The sequence below is a fragment of the Labrus bergylta genome, chromosome 19 (genome assembly GCF_963930695.1).
Source record: "Labrus bergylta chromosome 19, fLabBer1.1, whole genome shotgun sequence".
NCBI lineage: Eukaryota > Metazoa > Chordata > Actinopteri > Labriformes > Labridae > Labrus > Labrus bergylta.
In genome coordinates this window covers 24,214,751-24,239,341 of record NC_089213.1, presented here as the reverse complement: position 1 = coordinate 24,239,341, position 24,591 = coordinate 24,214,751, and the positions used below count along the sequence as shown (strand labels likewise).

Below are 24,591 nucleotides of genomic sequence, written 5' to 3'. Positions count from 1 at the left end.
AATGAGCCCTCCTGACAGCAGGCAGCACACACCCGACGACACTTGAAAGGAGTCACGATGTGGACCAAAGCAACGGCTGCAACATTAGAGTTCATGTTTTAAACTCAGCGCAGCTCTGTCTCTGCCTGCTCCGTTAAATCCTTTATTCCCAGCAGCAGAATCTCTCCTCGGCTTGTCTCTGATGTTAAGACTGCCATCTGCCATCAGTCACTAAATCCTATTTCCGCCCTTCAACCCCGATATATAAGCCCAGAGTGCAGGCGAGGCCAACGCTGACTTCATCTGGCTCTGATCAGGTAGAAATGATCGAGACAAAAAGAAAAACTTATCTGCGCAACAAAAAACAAAAAGACAAAAACGTGATTCGTGCGACTATTAAATGGGATTGTGTGTTTTTATTTTATTTTTTATTTTTATTTCAGAGTGTAGCTGAACAACAACGACATCTGGTGACCATATACAAAAGCTTTCCAAAGGTTTTGTTTTTTAAATATATGACTTTTAATTTAACTCAATGTAATGAATCTGTGGACTCTACACCACATTTTAAGATAAATATAGTTAACATATCATAAACGATAAGTAGAATAATGTATTAGTAGATTATAAATTAAAGTTCAGCCTCAATTTCAGAACAAAATTCTTCATGTTTCAAAAGTGAAACTACAGTGAAATGGCCCTCTTTTTATTACGCTCTGACTATTTATGTTTCCTTCTGATGAACCAGTTTGTCTCAATGAGTTACTACTGGATATACCCTGTTAGTAAGAACAATCTCTAACAGTATATCTGCCTAAATCAGGTCAAAGTATCTTTATATTCTACTGGAAAGAAAATCTGTTTGGTGCAGCAAGAGTGTTTAAACTGTTTTTTTTTTTAAGGAAGAGAATACAATGAGGATTTAAAGATGGTAAACTTAATTTTCTGAAAACAAAGAATTCAAAGAAATTGAATTACAACAAGAAAGAGGTTGCAATATTTTACAGTACAACATGAATTTTACAGGTTTAATAAGTATACACAAGTGATATATGGACTAAATTCACCTGATCATGGTGTGATTTTTAAAAGAAGCATCTTTATTCAAAGGTTTATTTTGTTTAGTAGAAAAGTTATAATTGTGTTACCCAACTATGGCAACCTTTCTCTAAGATGAGAGAATAATATCCCCTTTTTTTAACAAGACTAAAATAATGTTTAAAGTCAAACTGTCCCAGAGTTTAAGCTCTAGGAAACAAGTTGGAGAAATGATGATGCAGATCTACTGTTAAATAAATAAACACACAACAGTTAGTTTATTTCTATATGAACAATACAATTTTATTTCATTAAAAACATGCAGTAAATATTCTTTGTGAATTAAACATCAGAGGATTTTGAAAGGACAGTGTAATATTTACAGTGTTTATGTACTTACTCACATGGTCGCTCTGTCCTACCTTCTTATAAAGCTCCTTCCAAACAAAAATCTGAAAACAAACAGAGAGAAACTATTTCATCACTTTAATCTTCTCCCAGCTTTGTATTGATTGTTTTGATTTCCTGTTGGTGCCAGACAGCTTCTGATGTTTTTTTTTTAACAGAAGACTTACTCATCAGCTGCTGATTCACAGCACTGAAGTCAGACCATGAAGAGGAGTTTCTGTCACTGCTAGCTGAGTAGGATTCAAAGAGGTCTCCCCATCACATCAGCAGACACATCAAAGTGTGGCTCTGGATCCCTGAGGAGGAGAACAGGAGGAGGGAGGAGAGGATGAAAACAGGAATTAGGTTAGAAGATTAATATTTATTCTATTAAAAAGGGAAATGTATAATCATGTTAAATCTGCCAAATTTAACCAAACAAGCTGTTTTTAGTAGGCCATGGTAAGTATGAAACACTCAGGGCAGAAAACAAATACACTCAATCTGGGTAAAGTAGTAAAGAATTTTATAAAAAAATAATAATAATTAAAAAAAAAAATCAGCGAAATAAAACAACCTAATCCCTTACAGAAGGTCCACAATCTGTCTTTTTGTGCTCTGGTCGGCTCTCCTCTCGAAAAACAGACTGATAAAGTACTTGTGGGAAGATTTACTGACACCTGGCGACGGTGTGCTCACCTGTGCTCACTGCTCTGTTTGTTTGTAAAGGGGACGTTTGTAATTTGGCAACAATCCGCGCGTAATTGAAAAACGCCCTACTTTATACGTTTATACACATAATTAAATTAAATGTTGGCTTCACTTTTTCTATCTATTTCTAATGTTGCCTGGATAAAATCGAAACTTAATTCTCCTCCAAAGAAGGCTGCTTGATTCATGATTAAAGGACGTCTTAATTAGAAGCTGATCTATAGGGTTGTGATTAGGTCCTGCGTCTCGTTTGAGGTTTTGTTTCTTTGCAGCGGTGATTAAAAAAAAAAGTACTCCGAGCCCTTAAATAAAAATACAAAGAAAAGTCTATCTATAAAATCCTCACTAAAGTAAAAGTACGAGTTCTACAATCAAAACTGTCTTTAAGTTATCATTGTTAATAAAAACGGGTTAACTGTCATATATGAGGTTTTAGATGAATATTACAGATTGTTATTATTATGTGTTTGTTGCACATTAGTTGTGTAGATATTTTTTAACTTGAGCTAATTTTGACCGTTTTCTACATTGTTGGATAGTTTTTACCAAAAAGTAATGCACTAACTTCTACAAGATCACGAGCTATAAAGAAAACTACTCTCGGCTTTTTAACAAAGAATTTGATATGTAATAAAAAATATTTATTAATATTTAATTCACAAGCTTTTTTTAAATAAATTAAAACCACGATATGGGGTTATGTGGTTTTAAATGGACAGCAGGGATGATAAAATATTAATCTGAAAATTATAATAAAAGTAGAGGCCACTGAGATGTAGTACAAATTAAAGGAGTATAAAAATGTTATACTCAAGTAAAGTACAAGTACCTTGACTTTGCACTTAGATACAGTACAGTGCTTATCTGCATGCCACCAACTAACTTTATTCTTATCAACTACATTGTAGAAGTATTAGAATAATCTTTTATTGGCTAATCTGCTCCCTGTCATTCTAGGACTCCATAAAAAAATATTCGATTTTAACATTGCCTTTTTTCTGAAGTGTGGAACTCAACATTAACTTGATTGTTGACAAAAGTTTTCAAAGACTCTATCAAGTATGTGTTTAAACGCTCTGTAATCCTCTGATCACTCTCACTGGTTCTAAAGAAATGTTTTTTAAATGTTCTTCCTACATTGAATTCTGCTGTGGAGTCAGCCACTCTGCTCTTCCATTAAAGAGTGAGGAATATTTGAGGGGTCTGTTAAGAGGCCAGGAAGGAAACAAACATAATTCACCGCAGCACCACAGCAGAAAAGTGGGATCAGGTTTGATGAACATTTGCAGAGGAAGTAAAGCCTAAAAACAGATTTGGTGGATGAATTTGTACATTTGACCTAATAAAACCCTCAACAGTTAAAAAGAAAAGAAACAAAAGTATAACTTATGTTAAATGATGACTCAGGGGAACATGAATTTGAATAAAACTAAGTGCACAAAAAACAAACAAACAGGAAAACTTTTATCTATTTTTACAATTTTAAAGCTTTGTCTAACTTTTGACCCGTTCAAGTAAAATACTCAGATTAAATCACAAGTCTCCTCTGAACTCGAGTGGAATATATTAGGTGACAATAGACTTTTAGGGTTGCTTCATTGACTTTCGTCTGTGGAAACCGATGGAAATGTACGAGATCATTAAATGACAAATTAAATAATACATTGACACGTCATAACGTAAAGTCCATGCAGGCTCGAGTGCAACCTGCACTTTTTAAATCTTATTTAAAGTTTAACATATTGACTATTAATGTAGATAAAACATTCTGTGTCCTTTCCAAATGTGTACTTTTTTAAAAACTTGTCATTTTTGCAGGAAACACGGGCATTTTAATCATGATGTAAAAGCAGCAAATGCACCTAAAACAGAGAGTGGAGGCCTAACTGAATTAATGTCGCACTGTAACAACAACCTATTCAATATTTAATAGGAAACTGAAAAGGAGATTCCTTTCAACTAAATCATTTTTTGACTATTAATAGTTAAATATTGTCCTCAATAGAAAGGTTGTGTGATGAAAGAAGGCTGAACTATTTTCTCTGGTGTTGGACATAAGATAATGTTTTTGTTGATGCACGGATAATCACTAACTGTTTAGGGCGCTAGTTCTAATGTCCATGTGATCAGAGCAAAGAGAAAAACAACACACACATTTTCAAACCCAGATTTTATTAGACAGTACAAGTAAAACGAAACTGAAGACGAGTTTCTTCATCCCCTCCAAAAAAATGCACTTCTTCTGCGGTGGTGTTGGGAGGCTGAAAAAAATGACTCTCACACCTCTCCCTTCCTTTTTGAATTGTGCCGCTCCGCTTCAAGGAACTTTAACGAGACGGAAAACTATCGCCGGAGGAACACTGCGCACTAACAAGAGAGCATCGCTTCACATGTATCACATTCGGAGTTGGAACAGTGAAATTAATAACCATAAAATATGCTACCTCGGAACATAAAGTCTATGACATACACTCCGTCTCAAAGTGAGAAAGCAAATCGATGTTTTTAGCAGGAGTTACTGAGATACTGCTGATGTGGAAGAAAAGCAGTAAAAACTGCTCACGGAGAAACTAAAATAACAGCAGGAAGGTTGCATCGACTACATTCTTTTTGTTACTCTTAGCAAAAATAATCTTCAAAGTCAAATTCTCGGACCTGTTGACTTAAACTTGACCGCATGCACACACGCACTTTGACCTGTGTCGAACTGTATCTCATTCACATATTTAATGCAATGCTTCACACTAGAGCAAATAACACAAAAAGTGAATTATATATATATATATCCACCTCTTATTTTCTTTCATCTTCTGTCTTCTTTCTTCGGCTCAGCAGCTCTCTCAGAACCTCCGGTTTCTTTAACACCTCCGCATGTTGTCTCTCGTGCTCCTCAACTTTCTGACCATCCTTTTGTTCTTCTCCATTTCTCTTCTGGTAGCTTGGATTTCATTGTCTGCCAAGGCCCACCTCCGTTTCTCCACTCTTTCCCAGATTCAGTGGCATCAGTTGGACACAGAGTTCCTCTCCCTGCTGTCCTGATGTCCACAGCGACTTGTAAAGCTTAAATGCTTACGAGTCCCGTCAGTACCTCGGGGGCAGAAAGGGTCTTTTTGGGAGGAACATTGGACCAGCTGGACCCCCTCCCCTCGGACCTGGACGTTTGCCTCTTAACCTCGGATCGGGGCCACGTTGGAATCCGGGGAACGGCGGGCGTGGCGGGCCTCTCGGGCGAGGATGGTGTGCTGGGTGGGGAGGCTGATGTGGATGGCGCTGACCAGGATGACGGATCTCGAGATGATGAGGTGGAGGTGGTCTTCTCGGAGTGTAGTGGGGGGGTTGGGGGCTGTGGTGTTGGTACTCGTGGGTGTAGTAAGGATCCTCTGAGGGTGAGAGGGGGGCATCAAGGCGGCCTTGGACTCTTGGGTAGTGGCGTGGAGGGCTGCCCGGCCTGTAATATGGATCTTCTGGGTGGTGGTAAGGGTCGTCTTGAAAGAAAGGAGCTTCCTGATAGCAAGGGTCCTCGTGGTAGCGCAGGTCATCAGGGTGAGGAGGGCGAGGATGATCTCGATCATATGATGGATCGTCTGGATGAAACAGGGATTTGTGTTGATGGTCGTGGACCACCATCCCACTGATGACGCTGTCTGCTCTGGGTCGCATCATCTCTGCCGTGTCCGGGAGGGGCATCCGCTGCTGCTGCTCAATGGGAATCATTGAGCTGTTTGTCGCAGCATTGGAGGTGTCAAGGCCATGAAGAATAGGAGGGAGCTTTGGGACAGGAGGGAGGGGGCTTGTGAAGAAACCAGAGGATGTAGCTGAACCCTGCTGGACTTCTGGAGGTTTATGATTTGCCCCTGCTTGGTAGGGATAGAGTGATGATGTCTGGTTCTCTCCAGGCATCGCAAGATTGTAGCCTCCAGGTTGTTGAGAGATTCCCTTGGGGTAAATGTCCCCGTACCAACTCCTCTCATTCACCGCCTGAAAGCCGTCGACTGTCTGTGTGCTGCTGGCACCGCCTGGGGCTCTTTCTCCAGGCACTGATCCTCCACAAATCTGCTGGTAATGTGCAATAGGTGCAGTAATCCCATGCACTGACAACTCTTGTTTGCCATATTGGTATGGCTGGTAGACCTGTCCATTCTGCGCCACACCTGGCTGCAGGTGAGCCTGCTGTTGTGAAGGGTTGGGGTTCTGCTGACTGCTGTTCTGGTACACAATAGAAGCCGTTTCAAAAGTTTCTCCAACAGATGATGATTGCGTTGTGCCGGAAGAGAACAGGGCCGTCGCAGGCTTGTCCATGATTTCATCTTGAGTTGGGGTGCCTCCGCCCTCGTCACGCACCGGGGTCCCTTCCTGGGTGTCTGGCCCAGGTACTGGGCTGAGGTTATCCCCTGCCTGCGCCGGCTGTGAAGGAAGCCCCAGGTCAAATGTACTGAAAGCAGAGTTCCCCTGAAGGAAGCTGTGGATTTTAGACTCTAAGCTCTGAGAAGAAGAGGACAGTTCTGGCTCTGTGATTAAGTCCATGTCTCTGTGGAGAGCCTGGACCAGGGCAGAGGCCGGGTTTGCAGCCTGAGGGGTCGCTTGGGAGCTTGTGCTCTGCTGTACGGTGGAGCTGAGTGAAGAAGGCATGGATGCAACAGAGTAGAGAGACGGGCTCTGAGTGGCTGCTGCTGATGTAGATGTGGACAAGGGAGAGGGGGAGGGAAGAATCTTGCCTGTATTGGAGGAGTCTGAGGAGACATTTGCAGCCGGGCTGCTCAGAACTGAAGTGATCCCTAAATAAATAAAAGGGAGAAAAATCAATAAAACGTATGATATGTAATAGAGATTATTTTCATTAAAGGTTTATATTATATTCTCACCCTCAAGGCTGCCTTTGCCCTGCACTTTTGCGAGAGCACCGAGGATATCAGCAGGGCTAACATCCACCTTGGAGAGGAGGTTTGCAAGTGAACTGGCTTCCTGGGGAGCCACGAAGGACGCAGGTGTGCTCTTCACAGCTGCAGGAGGACTTTCCACTAATGGTCCTGTGAAACAAACAAGGATACTCACATCTTATAGTAAATAACCAAAATCCTGTTACAGGAGGATGCTGGGAGTTTAGGTAGATGTTTGATCAAGGGACAAAGTATTGTTGTTGGAGTTTGAACAACAAAAGTCAAATTAAATTATTTAGTCAAATTTTATTAGAGATCATTGCAGAAATCACTCACCTGAGCTCTTCATGACTGAGCTTAAACTGTTGAGGATGGAGCCGATTTTACCCAGGTCGACACTCTCCAAGGCCGATGTGGGAGCTGCTACGGGAGGCGTGGCCTGTGAGACGGGCTGCTCTGTTACCACTGATGGCTCTGTTTTCACAGGGACAGGAGGAGACACCTCTGGGTGGGTTGGGTGCTCAATTTGCTCCTCGACTGAGAAGAAAAACATGACAGAGGATGACAATGTGGATGCTTTCAGTTTAGCCCTTTATGTAATAAAACAAGACGAATTAAGATATTTCACATTCGATATTACACAACAGAATTAATGTTGCCCTTGTTTTTCTACAAGCAGATTATTTATGGAACCAGAGAAGTCAATGCCAATAAAATTAATGGAGGGGAATACGCTGCCAAAAACAGTGACACAGTCGATCAAGCTTTCTGCGAAACACTAAATTATGCAGGTTACCCGTAGAAAATAATCATTTTCTTCCCAGAAACCTTTACAAACAGGTGCCAATAAAAAATGCTTATGTTTTCATACTGACAAAAAGTCTGATACTGGCTTTAAGATATTATGCATGCTGTTTCAATAAAGTAACTAAGAATCTGATGCTTATTTTCTCTATTCCAGAGATAGTTCTGTTGTGGGGTTGTATGAGGTACTTCCCTCAAGGGCGGAGGAACATGTATGTGTTTCATCCCATAAACATTTGCAAACAAAGTAGCGCTCTGATGCTAAAATAAAGCCAATATATATTTTTTAATATAGTATACTGTACACTTAAACCAACATTGGTATTTATTTATGTCAGACTTGCTTAACATGAGCTACATTGCGAGGTACAAGCGGCCGCAGAGATGTATTGCCTAGCTTCCATGCCATTATCTACTGTGGGTGGTTCAGTTACTATTGACAAGTACCTCAGACAAACCCCACTTCAACAAAATAAACTATCCCTTTAATTGTCTGCAGTTTATATAAAATGTCCAAAACAATCAACACAATGTCTGGTTTCAGCTACATACTGTTGAATATATGAGTAGAGCAAAAGTAACAACATTTTACATATCTTATTAACATATCTATGCACATGTAAAGGCTTGAAAAAGGTCATATTTTCACTCATCAGTGTAAAGAGAGATATCTAACAGAGATCAAATAAGCAAATGTTGTTGTAGCCAATAAAAAAAGTTTACCAAAAATAAAGAATCTGTAAACTGTCAGATATTTGGCTGTTGAGAAGATACATCTAATTTTAATCTGATGAATATGTGGGTGGAGTAAAGCGTTCCAGCTAAATTGGCTAGCTAATAGACAGGAAGAAATGCTTGGATGGTCTTGGATGCTTGACATGTGAAAGCGATGGTAGAAGAGATTCTGTGCACGATTCATTGCCTTTGTACTCCTATTTTTGGTGGCATTTCTCAATTTCATTATCTTGGACGTTTCTGCATCATTTTTCATGCCATGCGTCAGTAGAAATGACCACAAACAGCACTCTCACCTATAATCCCTCCGCTCTCCATTTCTTCCTCAGAGAGCTCCATATCCTCCACTTCCAGTTTGTCACTCTCCCCGAGGGTCTCCATCTGCCTGGGGGATCCTCCGGGTGAGGACAGGGGGCTTGGGGCTGGTGGCTCCGCCTCGTCGTCCATAGCAGAGCCGTCCAGATCTGGATCGGGTTGAGCCAATTCCATGCCATGAAAAGGTGACTCTGAGCCCGTTGGAGATGGGGCGTCTGCAGAGGGTGACGGGATTGGTGACTCGTCCAGGTCTGGTAAGTTGGTCTTCAGGGCATCCAGCTTACGCTTCAGTTGGGACACCCGGTTTGCAAACGTCTGGTAGGCCTTTAGAGGAGAGGAGACATCAGAAAATAATGATTAAAACTAAATAAAAAATGTTTTCATGGGCAGTATGAAATTAAATCAAAAACACATCTGCTGACTTGAAGAGTAAAGAGTAAGCAAGTTAAACAGAAATATATTATAAACACACAAGTGGGAACAAAGAAAAACCACATAGCTTTAAAAAGGAACCAACCTTAAAAGGAAATAAAAATACTTTTCAAAGTCTTGCCAATAATATATAAGTAGAATTTTCGTTTTTAGAATATGTTGAAGATAACTTCTTTCATTCTGCCCTTCAGTATAATTTCCCAGTCAATCTGTTTAATTTATGTATGTATGTTTAATATGCATTAGAATATGTGGCTTCCACTCCATTTCAAAGCTTACACTAATATCTTAAAACAAAGGAAATGATCTTGAATGATCTGATGACACATTACTTTTCTTAATCTTCACAGCCCTATCAAGGTGGTTCTCTGATGTTGTGGGCAGACGATTAAGTTGACTCACATTAGCAACAATCTTGACCTCCTTGTACTGCATCTCGTAGAAGATATCTGCGTTGCCGAGAGCCTCTAAGAGAGAAGGACCTGTTTTACTCTCGTTCTCAAGGAACTTTACGAACTCCTGCAGTTGCGCACTCCCCTCCTCAAAGTCCTTGGAGAACTTCTTTCCTCCGGCTTTGTCTGCAAGAAAAAACATCATGAAAGGTTGACTTTAGAGGCAAGAAAGAGAAAGCACAATGCTGATGTGGAAGCCAGGAGGATGTGCGTGTTGCTGTGGGACAGACAGCCAAAGATGACTTCAGAAGGCACCTTTGAGTTTTCTGAGGGCCTCAGTACTGCAGATGTCAACCCTCATAGCTGCCAGCTGTTTCTCTCTTAGGTCAACATCCTCCACAGATCTCTTGTACTTGGACAGCTGGTCTAGGAGTGCCTGGGGCTAAAGCAGAGAGAGCAGTCAGCCACAGTGTCAGGCACGTATGAAAATCAGACTCACACAATAATATAGAAAAGATCTGCTAAGTAGAGATCAGTTCAGCTTACCACAAACTCAGCAACAACTTTGGACCGTAGATCTGCTTTTGAATCAACTGGAGCTTTAAAATACAAGAGAAACTAAAGAGATCAGATTAACGAGCAAAGTATGGTTCATATCAACACACACAGCATTCAGTATTAGGGTAACCAAGTACATTCAATCAAAATGTAAGACATTTTCAAAAATGTGAATAAGGAAACATTGGTTAATTAATAATAGGAGCTAATAAACCAACAACAGACTTTAGGTTTAGAGCCCTGGGGGGGGGGAGTCGGACAGCACCACAGATACTTAAAGGAATAATGGTGTTCATGTGTTTCTTTTAATGACAGCAGTCAATATAACAACTGAACAATTATTTCAACTTGTAACAGTCTGTCCAGCTTAGTTTTTTTTTCTGCAACTCCCGTTTCTGAGCGCACCTGAATGCATCTCTCATTGTCTGAGCAGCCCTGAATGCAACATGCTGACAGCGAAACACTGAGTTTGTGTTTTAAGAAAGTGTAAAATGTAAAATATATATTTTTTGAGTTTCTGATTGCTTGATACTTGATCAAGTGTATCATGTTTTCATGTCATGCACCCAAAGTGAGCAACTGTCCTGGAATTAAAGGTTCAGTTTCAATGGTCAAAGTTAACTTTAGTGATTATAAAAGTTGTTTATTTTCAAAAGCCTGCCCCATATATCTATTTCTCAATATTATTTCCAAAATGCAACATAAAGACAAACTGAGGTGTTTGTTTAGTTTAGTTGGTGGAGCAGGCGCCCCATATTCAGAGGATACAGTCCTCAACACATGTGGCACAGGTCCGACTCCTGGTCTGGACCCTTTGAGGCATGTGTCCTCTCTCCTCCCTACATTTCCTGTCTTTCTTCAGATGTGTCTAATAAAGGCAAAAAAGCCCTAAATAAATAAATGATATACTAGTATAAGTGAATATGTTTGCTAAATTGTGCCTACAGGGAAACATGTTCAGATGCTGGGTTGGTTTAGAATTGGTGTCATGGTTTATCCAGCAGTTTGCAGGTGGTGGTTTGGTTGACAACATATAATAATGTTACAAATTTATTAATCAAGTATATTTTTGCATAGTCATAATAGTGTAAAAATGATGCATAGTTTACATAAAAGGGTCTTTTTTCAGAACAGATTAAAAATTCTCAAATCTGTATCTGTACTAGTAACAAGAATCCCAGTACGGGTCAAGCTCCTGTTGTTTTTTATCACGGGTTTAAACTAAATTTCCACCATTCCAGCTGATCATCATCACTACTAAATCACTACTACAAACTTGAAGCACAACTCCATCTTTGCATTTTCATTCATCCATAAAACCCCACCGGGGTCATTTTACTGATAGAGTTAATCTCTCATGTCCTCAGGACAGCAAAAAACAAAGCTGAAATTAAATGTCACCTTGCTCAGGTGGAAAACAAAGTCTGCTCTCCTCTGGACTGTCATTGAACCTGCAAGTGTGTTCGTAAAAATGTCAAAAAAGCAAGCGAGAAATGAAATTAGTTAATACACTTACTTTTCTGCTCCACGGGCGTCTCAGGAGGAGACTCTTCTTTGACTAAACTACTCCTCAGCTCGGTGATGAGTGTCCCCGAATACACCCCCCTCTCTTCCCAGATGGACAGTATCCTCTCCACTGATTTAATTACCTTAGGGTCACCTTCATAGCTGCAGAAAGGAGAGAGGATGACACAGTAAGAGACAGGAGTTATTTATGTTGGGGTTGTCATGACATTTGCTTATTTATATGTTAGAGGAATGAATAAAGGCCAGACGGGGAAACAATGGATGAAAGTCAAACTAAAGCATCTCTAGTTTTGTATTAAACATACAAACACTATACGATCTAAATACTTACTTGACAAGCAAGAAGGCGTCCCGAAGCACCTCAGCAAATGCGGTGCGATAAACGATGGCGTTTTTCCTTTTACAGTTCTGAATGACATCGTTAGCCAGGTAAATAAGATTGAGCCTCTGTGAGGGGTCGGCTGTAAGAGGATAGACAGAGACAGTATGTTAGACACTGTTGGCTATTTTAAAACTTAATACGATTCTAGGAAAAATCCAAAGATATTGATACCTGATTTATCATAGTAACAAAACTTGAAGTTCTAGCCACCATATATACAGGATTTTCTTGGTTTTTAATATACAGAACTTGCAGGCACACTCCTGCACACTGTCTACATTCAAAAAATAAGTTTACAACGTTGTTACCTTTTAAGAAATACAGTTAGTATGACTGAAGATTCAAAGGTTTTTAAAGCGCTGGTACTTTTCAATTCTACCGATTGTTAAATAAAGGCTGTTGTATTGTTATAAAATACATGGCATCAAAACGTATTTAAGTATCAAACATTTTGACAACCTCAGGTTAGGGTTTATATATCTGGTAACAAAGCAATGAGTTCATTATTTATATGATGTAACTGATTGTGTTCTTCTAAGCTTCTAATCATCGTTACAAATGTGACATTTTTAGCAGCCAAAAACATGATTTTTATGATATTTAAGGGAAGAAGCAACAAAGTTTACTGTTAGTCAAACTTTGATGTATAAAATAATTCCCTTTCTTTAACACAACTACTGATAAGTGTGTAACACATTCAATGGGCATTTGACCTGACGGACTGTTTCATTTGTTCAGTGGACATTAGTTTAGTTAGTATGAATTTTGGTCAAACATCAGACGATGTCACATACACATGTTTTTTATGACAGCAACAGAGAGCTTTAATCACGTTACACTACTTTTTTCACACACATAGAAACGAGTAGTTTAATTTAAATACTTTTGATATCAATGTCCATGGATACCAAATCAATGCTATTGCTGATATTATACTTAAATCAGCCTTTCTTAAATTAAACTTCTCAATGATTCATGATATCAATATCATATCAAAGAAAACATAACTACGATTCACACCAAACATTTTGAACCAATTTATGGATCTATAGAAACTCTCCACAAAGTAACAAAGTGTACTAACCATCCCAAAATAACTCCTATTTAACGGGAGTATTTATACAGTAAAATACAGAGAAAGATATCAGAACAAGCAAACAATGAAAGGTGGTCAAATATAAGAGTGGTAGAAATATAATAATAATACATCAACATATGTTGAGGGGTTATAAGTATTTAAATGCCATCAAAGTGTGACACAACATATCTTCAGAAACAACAGATTCAATTTCACAGCTGTAAAGGATGTTAGAGGACATCCCTCTAACCAGAAGAACAAACACAACAACAAAACAAAGAGCTCTTTGTAAAGTTGCATTACAAACCGGTAAACCTATAAAAGAAAGTCTCTGAGGAAATCATACCATCCGTTAATCTGAAAGTATTCACAGAATCATTGCTATTGCAAGGCAAACTGATGGTTTTGTTTGTGTATTGAATTTATGTTTCAGTTTGTGATTTTTGAAAATCAAACTGGTATAATCAGTAAACAACATTTGAGCTAACTGAAATTCAATTTAACAAACAATACAAACAGCAAGCACAAAAAGAGGCAGTGAAAAGTGAGGCCTAGCCGCCTCTGAGATCTGATAAAAGCTCAACTTTCACACAGTCTGATTGTAAAACCAAAATCAACCAGCCGACCTTGACAGTAACAATGTGTGTGTGCAAAAGAACAAGGAAATTGATTTGGGAACAACAAAAACTGAGAAACATTAGAAACAAAAGTTATGTTATGTTACATAAAAACAAAGTATTCTGCATTGACTGACAATAAATCAAGGTTTAAGAATGAGTAGTTATGGAAGAAAAGGAGTTAATCGGTTATTTTGATTTCTTTAAAACCAACACCTGAAAGATATTCACTACTCAAAAACAAAGACATCTTTAGTTAAGCCAAAAAGAAACGTTGACGTGTCCACTAACCCATGCAGCAAAACAATAGATAAAATAACTAATCGCTGCTCTGTTTATTTATCCAAATGTCATCATAAACGTCCCATGGTCAAAAATAATCTAAGACGCTAACCGTGATATGAAACACTTGAAAACTGATGTGTGATGCTGTATTGTAAATTTTAAAAGTTTAGGTAATAATAATATATTTCTGAGCTTTTATCCCCCATGAGCCAGGTTGCTGTCTGACATCCTCTGGAGCTCTGCTGGCTGAAAACTAAAGGGGACAGGACCCCAAACTTTGGAAGAGCCTGTCAGAGGAGATCAGAATTCAAACGAGTCAGTCGCTCGTTTTAATTCTCTAATCACACAAAAATGTTTCCCCTGTGACTTTATCTTATATTAGTTTTTATTTTTATTAATCTGTAATTCTTCCTGTCTGTTTGCTTTTATTTCTGGTTTGCTTTTAACTACAACTCCACTTCACTTATAAAGCACTTTTCATACATAACATCCCAAAGTGCTTCACAAAAGAACAGACAGGAAATAGAAGACAAACACTTAAGACAAAAGATAAAATCCAATAAGACTAAAACAGGAAAGACAGTAATAAAAATAAAAGTTAATACAGTAGGAAACAATCAAATACCGGTATGTAGGAATTAGTCAATTAAAATCTATAAAAGTTGGATAGGATAAAGATAAATACAATTAAAAAATACCAGAGATATAGCTATTGTAAAAACAATGTACACAGGTCGGATTCAAACCCGGGCCGCCCGCTTGGAGGACTATAGCCTCCATACATTGGCGCATGCACTCATCACTAGGCTACTGGCGCCTCCATTGCTTGATAGTTTTTATTGCTGTGAGGCACTTTGTTACCTGTATTGAAAAGTGCTATACATGTTAAGTATTATTATGATCATTATTGATAACACTGTCAAATACTTTCTTCAATTTCTTAGTCTAACAATAGTGATCCATCACAGAGTCCAGGGCAAAGGTGATGTCTTAACAGTTATTATTTCTAATATTTTTTAAATAAAATAGATGTTTGGATTACAGAGAGACAGAAAAATTTAGCTTTTTTTCTTTTTCACACATTTTGAGCAACTGAAAACAAAACATTCTGAAATATTTTCAACACCCTTTAAAATTTACTTAACACCATTTTTGATTTACAATTAATGACATATTTCTTTACACATATTATAGATTAATTTTTATAATAAAGATGTTGTATAAAACTCATATAAGACCATATGCTGCTGATTGTCATCAATCAAGTAATCTAAGTTATTCTATCTTTTACAGTATTTTTTATTTTCACCACTGTGCAGTGAATTCCTCAATGATTACAGATAATGATTACCACTGGACTAGGCCTCATAAAGGTCAGGGGTCAGGAAGTTTACGACATCCTAACAGTAAACTCTAACATTTGCAAGTCACAAGTCAATTCTTGTGGCAAAGGCTCACATAATGCATTTCTCAGTTAGGAAATAAACTCAACAGCTCCGTAACTGAGGCAAAACATGTGGACAACATTGAAGAAAAGCACACTGCAACCGTGGACTCAGAAGCACAACCTGTTGTTCACATTTACACACTGAGAGCAGTGAAAGAAAGGGCATTGCCATCACCTTTCTCTCTCTCTTTGCTCACACTAAGAAGAACACAAAGTTTCAACACAAAGCCAAACAACAGCAGAAATAAAGACTAAACTCAAGCTCATGTGAATGTCACACAAGGTCCTGAGCTGAGGTTTGGATATTCAGTTTCAAAATAACATGGAGAGTTTTTTTATTAAAGGATTTAATAGTAATTACAGTATTTTTTCTATTGTCTTAACTTTACAGGGAAAAAAAGCATTTTAGGTTAATTAAAAACCATATTGCAAATGCCATTCGCGACAATCTGAAAATATAAAAAAAAGCAATGTTTTCATTTACACTGAAGGTACAAGAACAATCTAGATTAACTGTAATTAAGACAATTTTTCTTTGCAGCTAATTTGTTTTAAATGCTGTATTTCTGCCTAATGTGGAAAGTGGTCTAAAAGGTCATTCCCATGCGCAAGTCTTTATATTTGAGAAGACCGAGACAAAATTAAGCCCAATTTATGGATTTTCATGTCCGTCAAGAGAGGCAGAAACAGACGGTAAGCATTAAATATGATATCAGGTTGACTTGTTTCTGATGAACAGACCTGGAATCAAAACTCCTTTACTCAGAAAAATAAGAAGAATTAGCCTTCACTGCAAAAAAAAAAACAACAACTTTACAACATAAACTAAAACAGAGCAACTTTACATTGATTTCAAAGGTGAGTATATCTTAACGATTTGTTTAACATCCTAAAAAGTCGAGTGAGAATAATACAACACATAATTGAGTAGTTTAATGAACAGAATAACCAGAATAAAAGAGTGCTTTAACTTTTGTTTTCATCAAACACAGGGCACCAAACATCACATTATATATTTAGCATGGACATTCAGAAACCAACTTGTACTTTTATACTGCCATATCCATTTCTTTTTTTCAATATAGAACAACAATAATAAAGGAGTAAAATTAAAGTTGAACAAAGAGCCCTTCTAAAAGATAATATAACAGTGCAGCTCCCAGTTGGTACCATACTTAAGGGACTTGAGGGTACATTTCCTAAACAAATGGGCAATAATCAAAAAAACAAAATACAAATCAAACAAATGGGAATTGGGAGTGGGGTGTTAAAAGTCGCTTTAACGAAAACTTTATAGCAGGGAAAGTTAGTTTGTTTTCTCAGCAAACCTTGGAGCACTCATTTACATTATGTCCTCAGACGAGACGTAATCTCACATGAAAGCAGAGTACGTCTCTACTTACCATGGATTATTTAATATCAACACACTATTGGCTAGCTAGGTCCTTACTTAGGATGAGTGCACGTTTTGTTTTAAACATGCAGTGATATTAAACAGTGTAACATGTCACACTTTAGACAACAGCGTAAGCAGCACCTGTCACTTTACGACGTGTTACGGTTACTTACATTTCTTCACACACTTTATCCAGTGTCGTACAATCAGGCTGTGGTACTTCTTGTTCTCGATGCACCACATTGACAGTCCTTGAATTGAATCCATCGTGTTTGTGACAGATCGGAACCTCCGGTCCATAGTGGACTCGAACGAGCCGCCGGAAGCTCCCGCAGCCATGTCCGAAGGAGCTCTATCATCCCAGAAGAAGAAATGAACGGAGCTGCTACTAGCACTTAGCTTAGCATATCATCTTAACGTAGCACAGGTACCATAGCGTTCAGCTGCCATTGTACTGTTTAAATTTTCTTAAAGCTTTTTTCAACACTTTATGCGTCTATATAGTATCTAACGTGAACTCCCGAGTCACACTAAATGGTAAAAATCATGAAACATTCAAGGCTGAAACTCGGCGCCTAGCGACATCCTGACAATTTATCAGAACATTCAGTGGGACTGTTTACTCGGTGCTTGTTGCCGCGATGAAGGGCACTTCCGCAAACTTCAAGTAAATAGGGCGCCACCTAGCGTCACGGAAGCTATTGACAATTATCAACGCCCCCTGCTGCAGGAAACGCAGGGGAACTACTTCTGGTTCAATAAGTGCAGCAGTGGGGGAGGTAATATAGAATATTTGATTAAAGTAACGATATCAAACGTTCAGACACAAACACTCATAAAATACTGCTTTTCAATTGTATCCAGGAACCAACAAATTGTTACTGATTCATGAGACATTTAGTAGCTTACTCAATGCTTCAGGAGGTTTTTGTTAAAACTCAGACATCCTAAGTAATGAGATAATAATTATTTCCTGTACGGAAAAATCTTTATTTGAAAATAAGAAGGTAACTTATAGCTGTCAAAGAAATGTGTAAGGAAAGGGGTCCACAGTATTCTTTAAAAAATTGACTTATCTGTCTCATGGAGCCTGTGCAGCACAAAAATAATTACACTTTAAGAGTTTAATTGTAATGCATCAATTAACTAATTTTTGAAAAAGTAAATGATAACCTAGACTTTACATTTTGCATCATAGAACTGCTTTCTGCCATAATAATTGGTAAAGAAGAGCTTCACCTGATGTTAGGGAGATAAAATATATTGAAATCTTGAGTTGGTAATAGACGAATAAACACATCCTTTAAGCCTAAAGGCAGATTTTTCTTTTTAATAAACAGGCCTACTATGGATCAGTTTGGACTTTCAGTGTTTTTTCAGCAGAAAACAAGAAACATTCATCATATTAGGTGTTCACGTCATTTTTTTAATCCATAAAAATGTGCTTTATCAGTCAATAACAAATAATGACAACAATGTATCAGAAAGAAAGAACTTTTTAAATAAAAGAAACTTCATAATAAAAACTCAAATGTACGATACATTTTCTCAACTTTCACCTTGTTTTTGTATTTTACAAATAAAAAATATGTAACCCAGCACAGCAAAACCTGTACCATAGGATTCTGCATATTATACACAGAAACAACACTAAACCACATTGTTGTTCCTTAGAATTTTAATTTTAATTAACACATCTCAGGGCCCATAAGAATGACTAATGGTGAGGCCTAAGCGAATCTAAACAATGGCACATTTGGTTTGATGACATGTTGAGATGATTTTACCACTGTTGGAGAAGTATTGTACTTGTTTTTTTTGTAAGGCTGACTGGTGACAAACCAGAAATAAAACACCATTCAATATGAATGATATCTGATTTTAAAGATTGACATAATATGGTACAAATGCCATTAGAAAGGAAACAATGTGTTCAGGAACGGAAATGATCTGTTCACCAAATCTCCATGATATTGCTTATGTCATTATAAATAACAAAGCACTGAGTGATATAACTTTTGAAACCGCATGACAGTGATGGAAAACTATTTTCAAAGGGACAAAGAAGACGTTCTTACCCTCATAGTGATACACAGCATTTGGAGCTTTTAGTGAAAACAATAAGCCTGATCGTAAGCTTAAATGACTTTTTTATGCATTTAACCGAAATTCCATCCAGAGTCAAAAACATAAAAGTTCAAATTAGTGGAATTCAATGACAATTTTCCCTCTAATTCAAGTTGCTGTAAAGCACCTCAAAAGATATTTAAAAACACTAATTTGACCAAAATGTGTAACATTTCCTCATCATGTCATCCGAAGTTCAAATACATCTTTTCCAATCCACAAAGGATTAAATATATTGTACCCATGATACATTTATTTAAAAAAAAAACAACCTCATGTGCATAATGAAATGTTAAATTTTTAACCCTTTTTGCCCAAAACAAGTTCACTCATGTCTAGCTAACAAGTTAACTGACATATCAACATCAAGCCAAGCATCCCATCAACTATCATGATACTTGTTGATTCTCCTGTGCAGCACTATGTTTTATTTTAATATTAAGTGAAAGTACATCTATTCTTATTCACATACAAAGGACTATGTGAGTGACGTAAGGTGCTCTTGATACTTGGTCAAGCAAAATGGTTTGTTTGGCACATATCAGCAGCTGCAGCATGCCTTTGCTCTACTATATGCTGCAGTTAACGGTTTGGACACAATTTGAACATTACTTAATTCACTTCAATCGTCTGTGGTCATGAGAATTTGGGCTAAACTAACAATAATTTGACTGTATATTAAGCTGCCAATTATTTTCTCCAGTCATCTAGCCGTTGTTAAGACTAAAAATGGGAGAAAATGAGGGCTAATGCCAATCACAAGTTGTCAGAGCACCATGTAAAACCAAACCAAACATATGTTAAAAAGAAAATAAAGAGCTCAAATGTAAGGAGATATAACCAGGTCAGGTCATTTTAAAGCATAAAACATGGATTACAAACTGAATCCTGTTTTTAATGTTTGGGATGATGTGAAAAATAAAAACGGAGCACAGGAGCTTTAACACATTATGTGTTAAGTATATTCAACATCCTTTAACATGGTCAAAGTGTAAAAAAATGATACTCTTAAAGACAAGCATACAATTTCTGTTAATATAGTGCAATAGCTCCAATGTGATGAAAAACAGACACTGGATATTTAGGGGTGAACAAATGTCTCACTTTGTTTCTCCTCTTCCTCTTATGCTGTCTCATGCCTTGCAGCCAATACAGACTGGCTCTCTTTTCATAGCTTTATGCTTATGCAATCAAGCACACCCTCTGCTGGCATGCTGCCTCACCGCCATGTGTTAGGGGATTCAGCTAAGGCCAGCTAAGGTGAATAAGATAAAGAAAAGTTGTTGCTTGTGGAGACTGAGCTGTCCTGTGCTGCTGGACTGCCACAAGAGGAGTGCAGAAAAATCTCAGGCGTTCTCAGATCCTCACTTTCTATCTTGCTACAAAAATATGACCGCCTTATTAAAGTGCCAATGTCTGTGAACTGGTGTCCAGCTGTACGTCTGTTTACAGCCGGTACATGTGTTACTTCTGCTGCTGGAGTTTTCAGTATTTTAGTCAATCCAGGTAAGGGTGTGGAAATGGTGTTGAGTGGAGTCACAGCCTGGCAGCTTCCATAGCTTCCATATCGGTGGAGCTTATACTTGTTTGGGACTGTGCCAGAGCAGTCAGAGTCATACCAGGTCATCTTTCTCTTCTGGAATGGAAAAGTAAAACCTACATTAACAGCCATGACAAACCAAGGTATTAAGTTAAAACCTCTAATGCTCTTGTAAACAGCTTTGTGCAACGTGCATTTATTTACAACTTAAATTACAAACAAAAGAAAATATGCTACATGATTTTTAAAAAACCTAATGGTTGGTTTTTAACAAATGTCCCACCTCTGACAGGGTGAATAGCCAATCACACTTTATTTTTGAGGTGGCCAATCAGATTTCTAGGGGGGCCCTTGCCACCCCTCTGGACTTAAAATATGTATTCAACATCAGACATGAGTAATTGTTACTTTAACATATCTTATTCTTATGCATCCCTTTGTCCTTTTGTTGAACCACTCTCCTTGTATGAAGGTTGCTATATAAATAATGATCTTCAGTATGCTAAGCTCACCTTAACAGGAATGTGGAGCTGGTTTTTGCGCCAGCGTTGTGGGAGTCTAGGAGTGGTGGTCTGGATTGGTGCATGGAGGGAACGAAATGCCACATGAGGGAACCAAATCTTTAGCATCATCTCTATCTGAAGCAGATTGTGGAGGTGTTTCTCACTGTAAAAAAAAAAAAGAACAAGTATGAAACACTGAAAATGTGTTCTTTTGTTTTCTAATAGCAACATCCCCTTTACCAGAGGTGTGAAAATCCAACACTTACTATTTGTGAATGACTTACCCCATTTCAGGCCTCTGTAGTATTCCAAGGATCTTCTGTAATCTGTCCATGGCAACACTCTGTTGGAAACTGGATAAACCTGCCAAAATTGAAATATAACAAACAAATATGAAGCCAAATAGGTACTCATATTGTATTAACTACAGGATTGGATGCACTTAAACTTGAGATGAGGTGCTAATAGAGTTTCAATCTTTTCAATGACTCACCTTTGTCAAATTTGCCAGCCTTTAGTCTGTGTAGAAGTTCAAGCAAAGGATGAATAAACCTGTGCAGATCTGCACACTGAGGAAGTAAGGAGAAAGACTTGTTTTAATACTTTAAATGACCTTCAATTTTGTTGTCAAATATATATGTTTTTTTAAAACACATCTAGTAATCAGTTTGTGGGGGCTCACTTTCTGCGCGAAGGCCAAGTCCCCTGGTGTCGCTGAAGAGGATCCAAACATGGCAACAACTGGAGACGACACAGAGCCGGGAAGTTTAGTTTTGTCACTGCAGTGTTTGGATTGGTCGCTCCTGGACCTCAGGTGGTCTGAATGAGCTGGGAAATCAATGTAACTTCTAGAAAGGGAGATTTCCTCATCCCCTGAGGGGGACTTTCTCGTTCTTAAACTGTCCCCCTCTCCCTCTGAGAAGACGTCAGCTTCATCCTCGGTCTGCTCGCTTTCACTGTGGAGAAAGCTCGAGTTGGAAGGGAGTGAGTCATGGGATGGCCATTTGGAAGAACAGCTCAGTGAATTCATCTGTGGAGAAAGGGAGACAAAACAAAATTCCATGAGTTGAAAATTGAAGGAGTACAGTAAAATCAATCAGAAAGAGTTATGGCATTGAAATCAAATGGAGTTCAAAATATAGAAAAAGTATTCGTTGGAGACATGTGTTGGTGTCTAAGCAAAGAGTTCAAATTATTTTTTGTTCCCCGAGCTGTTTTATTTTTCTGAAAACATTTACTGCAATGTGAAAGGTCACCATGCTTCAACAAATGTTTCTGTGTTGCTGCTTTATAGAAGATGTTGAAACACAGATCACATGAAGAGTGCAAAAGATTTTCAGCAACATTATTTTTAGACTAAGCAGATATTGATTTTTCATATATGTTGCAATTGCCTTAAAAAAAACTCTCTCCCAATAATTGGTATTTATTGTTACATGTCTAATGTTTAGTTTTTTCCTTTTTCTCATTAGCATTGTCTTTTTTTTCTGAACTTCAGTAGACAGACATGTAATCTATTCCTATATAGTTTCATACATCTAAAAATATCCATACTCAAACCAGACTCAATAACCAGCAAAGACAGCCAAAGCACACTCTCATGATGCCAAAAACTGTGAGCAAGGTCTTAATCAAGTCTCAGCACAAAAGAAAAATAAACCAGATTAAATACTTAACACATAATAGAGGTTGAATTATTTGCTCTCTCCTCCACGAGTATACAAGTCAGCTCAGGCTGTGCCACAAAGTAGGTGTGTCACCTATGTGCACATGGACTCACTGGTCCAGACCAGACACAGGGAAAGCCTTTGAGTCGTCTAAGGACATATTTGTGTACATCTGCTGTTACCCCATCTTACCTCAACAGTAAGAATCCCTTTGCCTCTCTTTTGAATGAATAATACATCTTGTTTTTATCTTCTCTTTCATGATTCCTATAGTTTTACAGACACTGTTGTATCATACATACATACAACTTTTATTATTTATGGACCAAAGCACCAATTGCAGTTATGCTTCATAAAAACATATTTTTATTCTCGATTTCATAAAAGCTTTTTCTGAAGCAATAATGGGAACTAACAGGTTATCGATATGCACCTTTACATTTGCACTTATTCTGAATATATTGTTTTAATTTGCAGTACCTCCACGAATATATACATTTTCACATGATACTGTACAATGACAATATCTGACATTCTGATCATCTGTAACAACTGCTATTCCATACACAACATTATTAACACTATTACCAATAATACAATATGAACTGTATGTTATATAATGTAACTCATAATGTGTTATATTCATACTCTTATGTTATACTCTATTGTGTCCTATTGTGTCCTACTCACTCAATTTTAACTGCAATTACACTGTCCTATATTTCATTTATTTTATTGTATGCTGTTTTTATCCACCGTTGTTTTTGTAAATGTTGATTGTTGTACAGTGTCCTTGTGTGTCTTGAAAGGCGCTTATAAATAAAATGTATTATTATTATTAATATTATTAGCTTATATATAAGCCTACACACACACACACACACACACACACACACACACACACTTTTTGTATTATAAATACAAAAATAAAAACATAATGTTTATTATAGCCTAACTGACTAGAAGTTGTGACTAAAAGTTGCCACTGAGGTTATTAGGCTGTACCATAATAATAAACGCAGAACAATTTCTTACTGACAAGATTAGAAAAACTGACAACTATTGCAAAAAAAAAAAGATGAAAAGAAAATGTGCGTCGACGGAGCTCTTACCTTTTAGAAGAAGCAGAATAAAAATTGTCCAAACGAGATAAAAACAGTAGCCACGGACAGGAGTCAGGTATCTCACGTTTTCAGTGTTTAGTACCAATGAAGAGACTTGTATTCACAGGTCTGTTCTCCAGTCCTCTCTCAGTCCTCTCTGTGTGTCTGCTCTGTCTCTGCTCTTGTTTACGTACAGATACGTACAACCTGTTAGAAAAGTACCCGACTCACTCTACACGTGTTGAAACACTGTCGCGCTGCTGTTGGCTGCGAGGACATTCAATCGTTTCCCGTTGGCTTACAGCTTTGACCAATCGGCGGCATTCTCGTCTCTGATTGGCTGGTATATGCGTAGATCCCTCCTCACCTGTAACAGCGGCACGTGTAGGTGGTGTGGTCTGTGTGTCTGTGTGTGCTGAACAGGACGATCAGCACGGGGCTGACAGCATGTGCACAACATTTTTTGTATGTAAATTGGGATACATTTGTCCTGCTTTATCAGCCAGTACTTCAGAGGACATGTTTATGCGTGGCAGAGCTGGTTAGTTTCTATTCTCAATTCTGCTTAATCACGTTTAGTTTATATTATCTACAACGACTAAAAAAAAGAAGTAGTAGTCATATTATCTGATAATAGAGGATAGTATATAAACGCAGATATATGTGAAAAGGACAATTCTTTGGTTTGTAA

General features: G+C 37.9%; 2 protein-coding genes across 3 annotated transcripts; both read right to left on the bottom strand.

Annotated features, from left to right (window-relative positions):
* Positions 1-1,294: 1,294 nt before the first annotated feature.
* On the bottom strand, positions 1,295-17,602 carry rprd2a (regulation of nuclear pre-mRNA domain containing 2a). Of its 2 annotated transcripts, XR_002278169.3 has the most exons (12): positions 17,134-17,602; positions 12,087-12,216; positions 11,745-11,896; positions 10,217-10,269; positions 9,986-10,112; positions 9,681-9,856; positions 8,828-9,170; positions 7,329-7,529; positions 6,978-7,142; positions 4,906-6,890; positions 1,593-1,721; positions 1,295-1,469 (listed from the first exon to the last, which is right to left on the bottom strand). XR_002278169.3 is itself a non-coding variant. In XM_020640238.3 (10 exons), the coding sequence occupies exons 1-10, from the start codon at positions 17,297-17,299 to the stop codon at positions 5,197-5,199; spliced, it is 3,207 nt and encodes a 1,068-aa protein (XP_020495894.1). In that variant the 5' UTR covers positions 17,300-17,602; the 3' UTR covers positions 4,269-5,196. The 2 variants fall into 2 exon arrangements, 1 of the variants encoding a protein (XP_020495894.1); XM_020640238.3 differs by lacking the exons at positions 1,295-1,469; positions 1,593-1,721 and having other exon boundaries at positions 4,269-6,890.
* Positions 17,603-18,365: 763 nt separating this feature from the next.
* On the bottom strand, positions 18,366-24,138 carry ciarta (circadian associated repressor of transcription a). Its single transcript, XM_020640281.3, has 6 exons — positions 23,910-24,138; positions 21,813-22,160; positions 21,624-21,699; positions 21,415-21,493; positions 21,140-21,293; positions 18,366-20,723 (listed from the first exon to the last, which is right to left on the bottom strand). Exons 2-6 carry the CDS (start codon positions 22,158-22,160, stop codon positions 20,343-20,345), a joined length of 1,038 nt encoding a protein of 345 aa, XP_020495937.1. The 5' UTR covers positions 23,910-24,138; the 3' UTR covers positions 18,366-20,342.
* Positions 24,139-24,591: the final 453 nt, after the last annotated feature.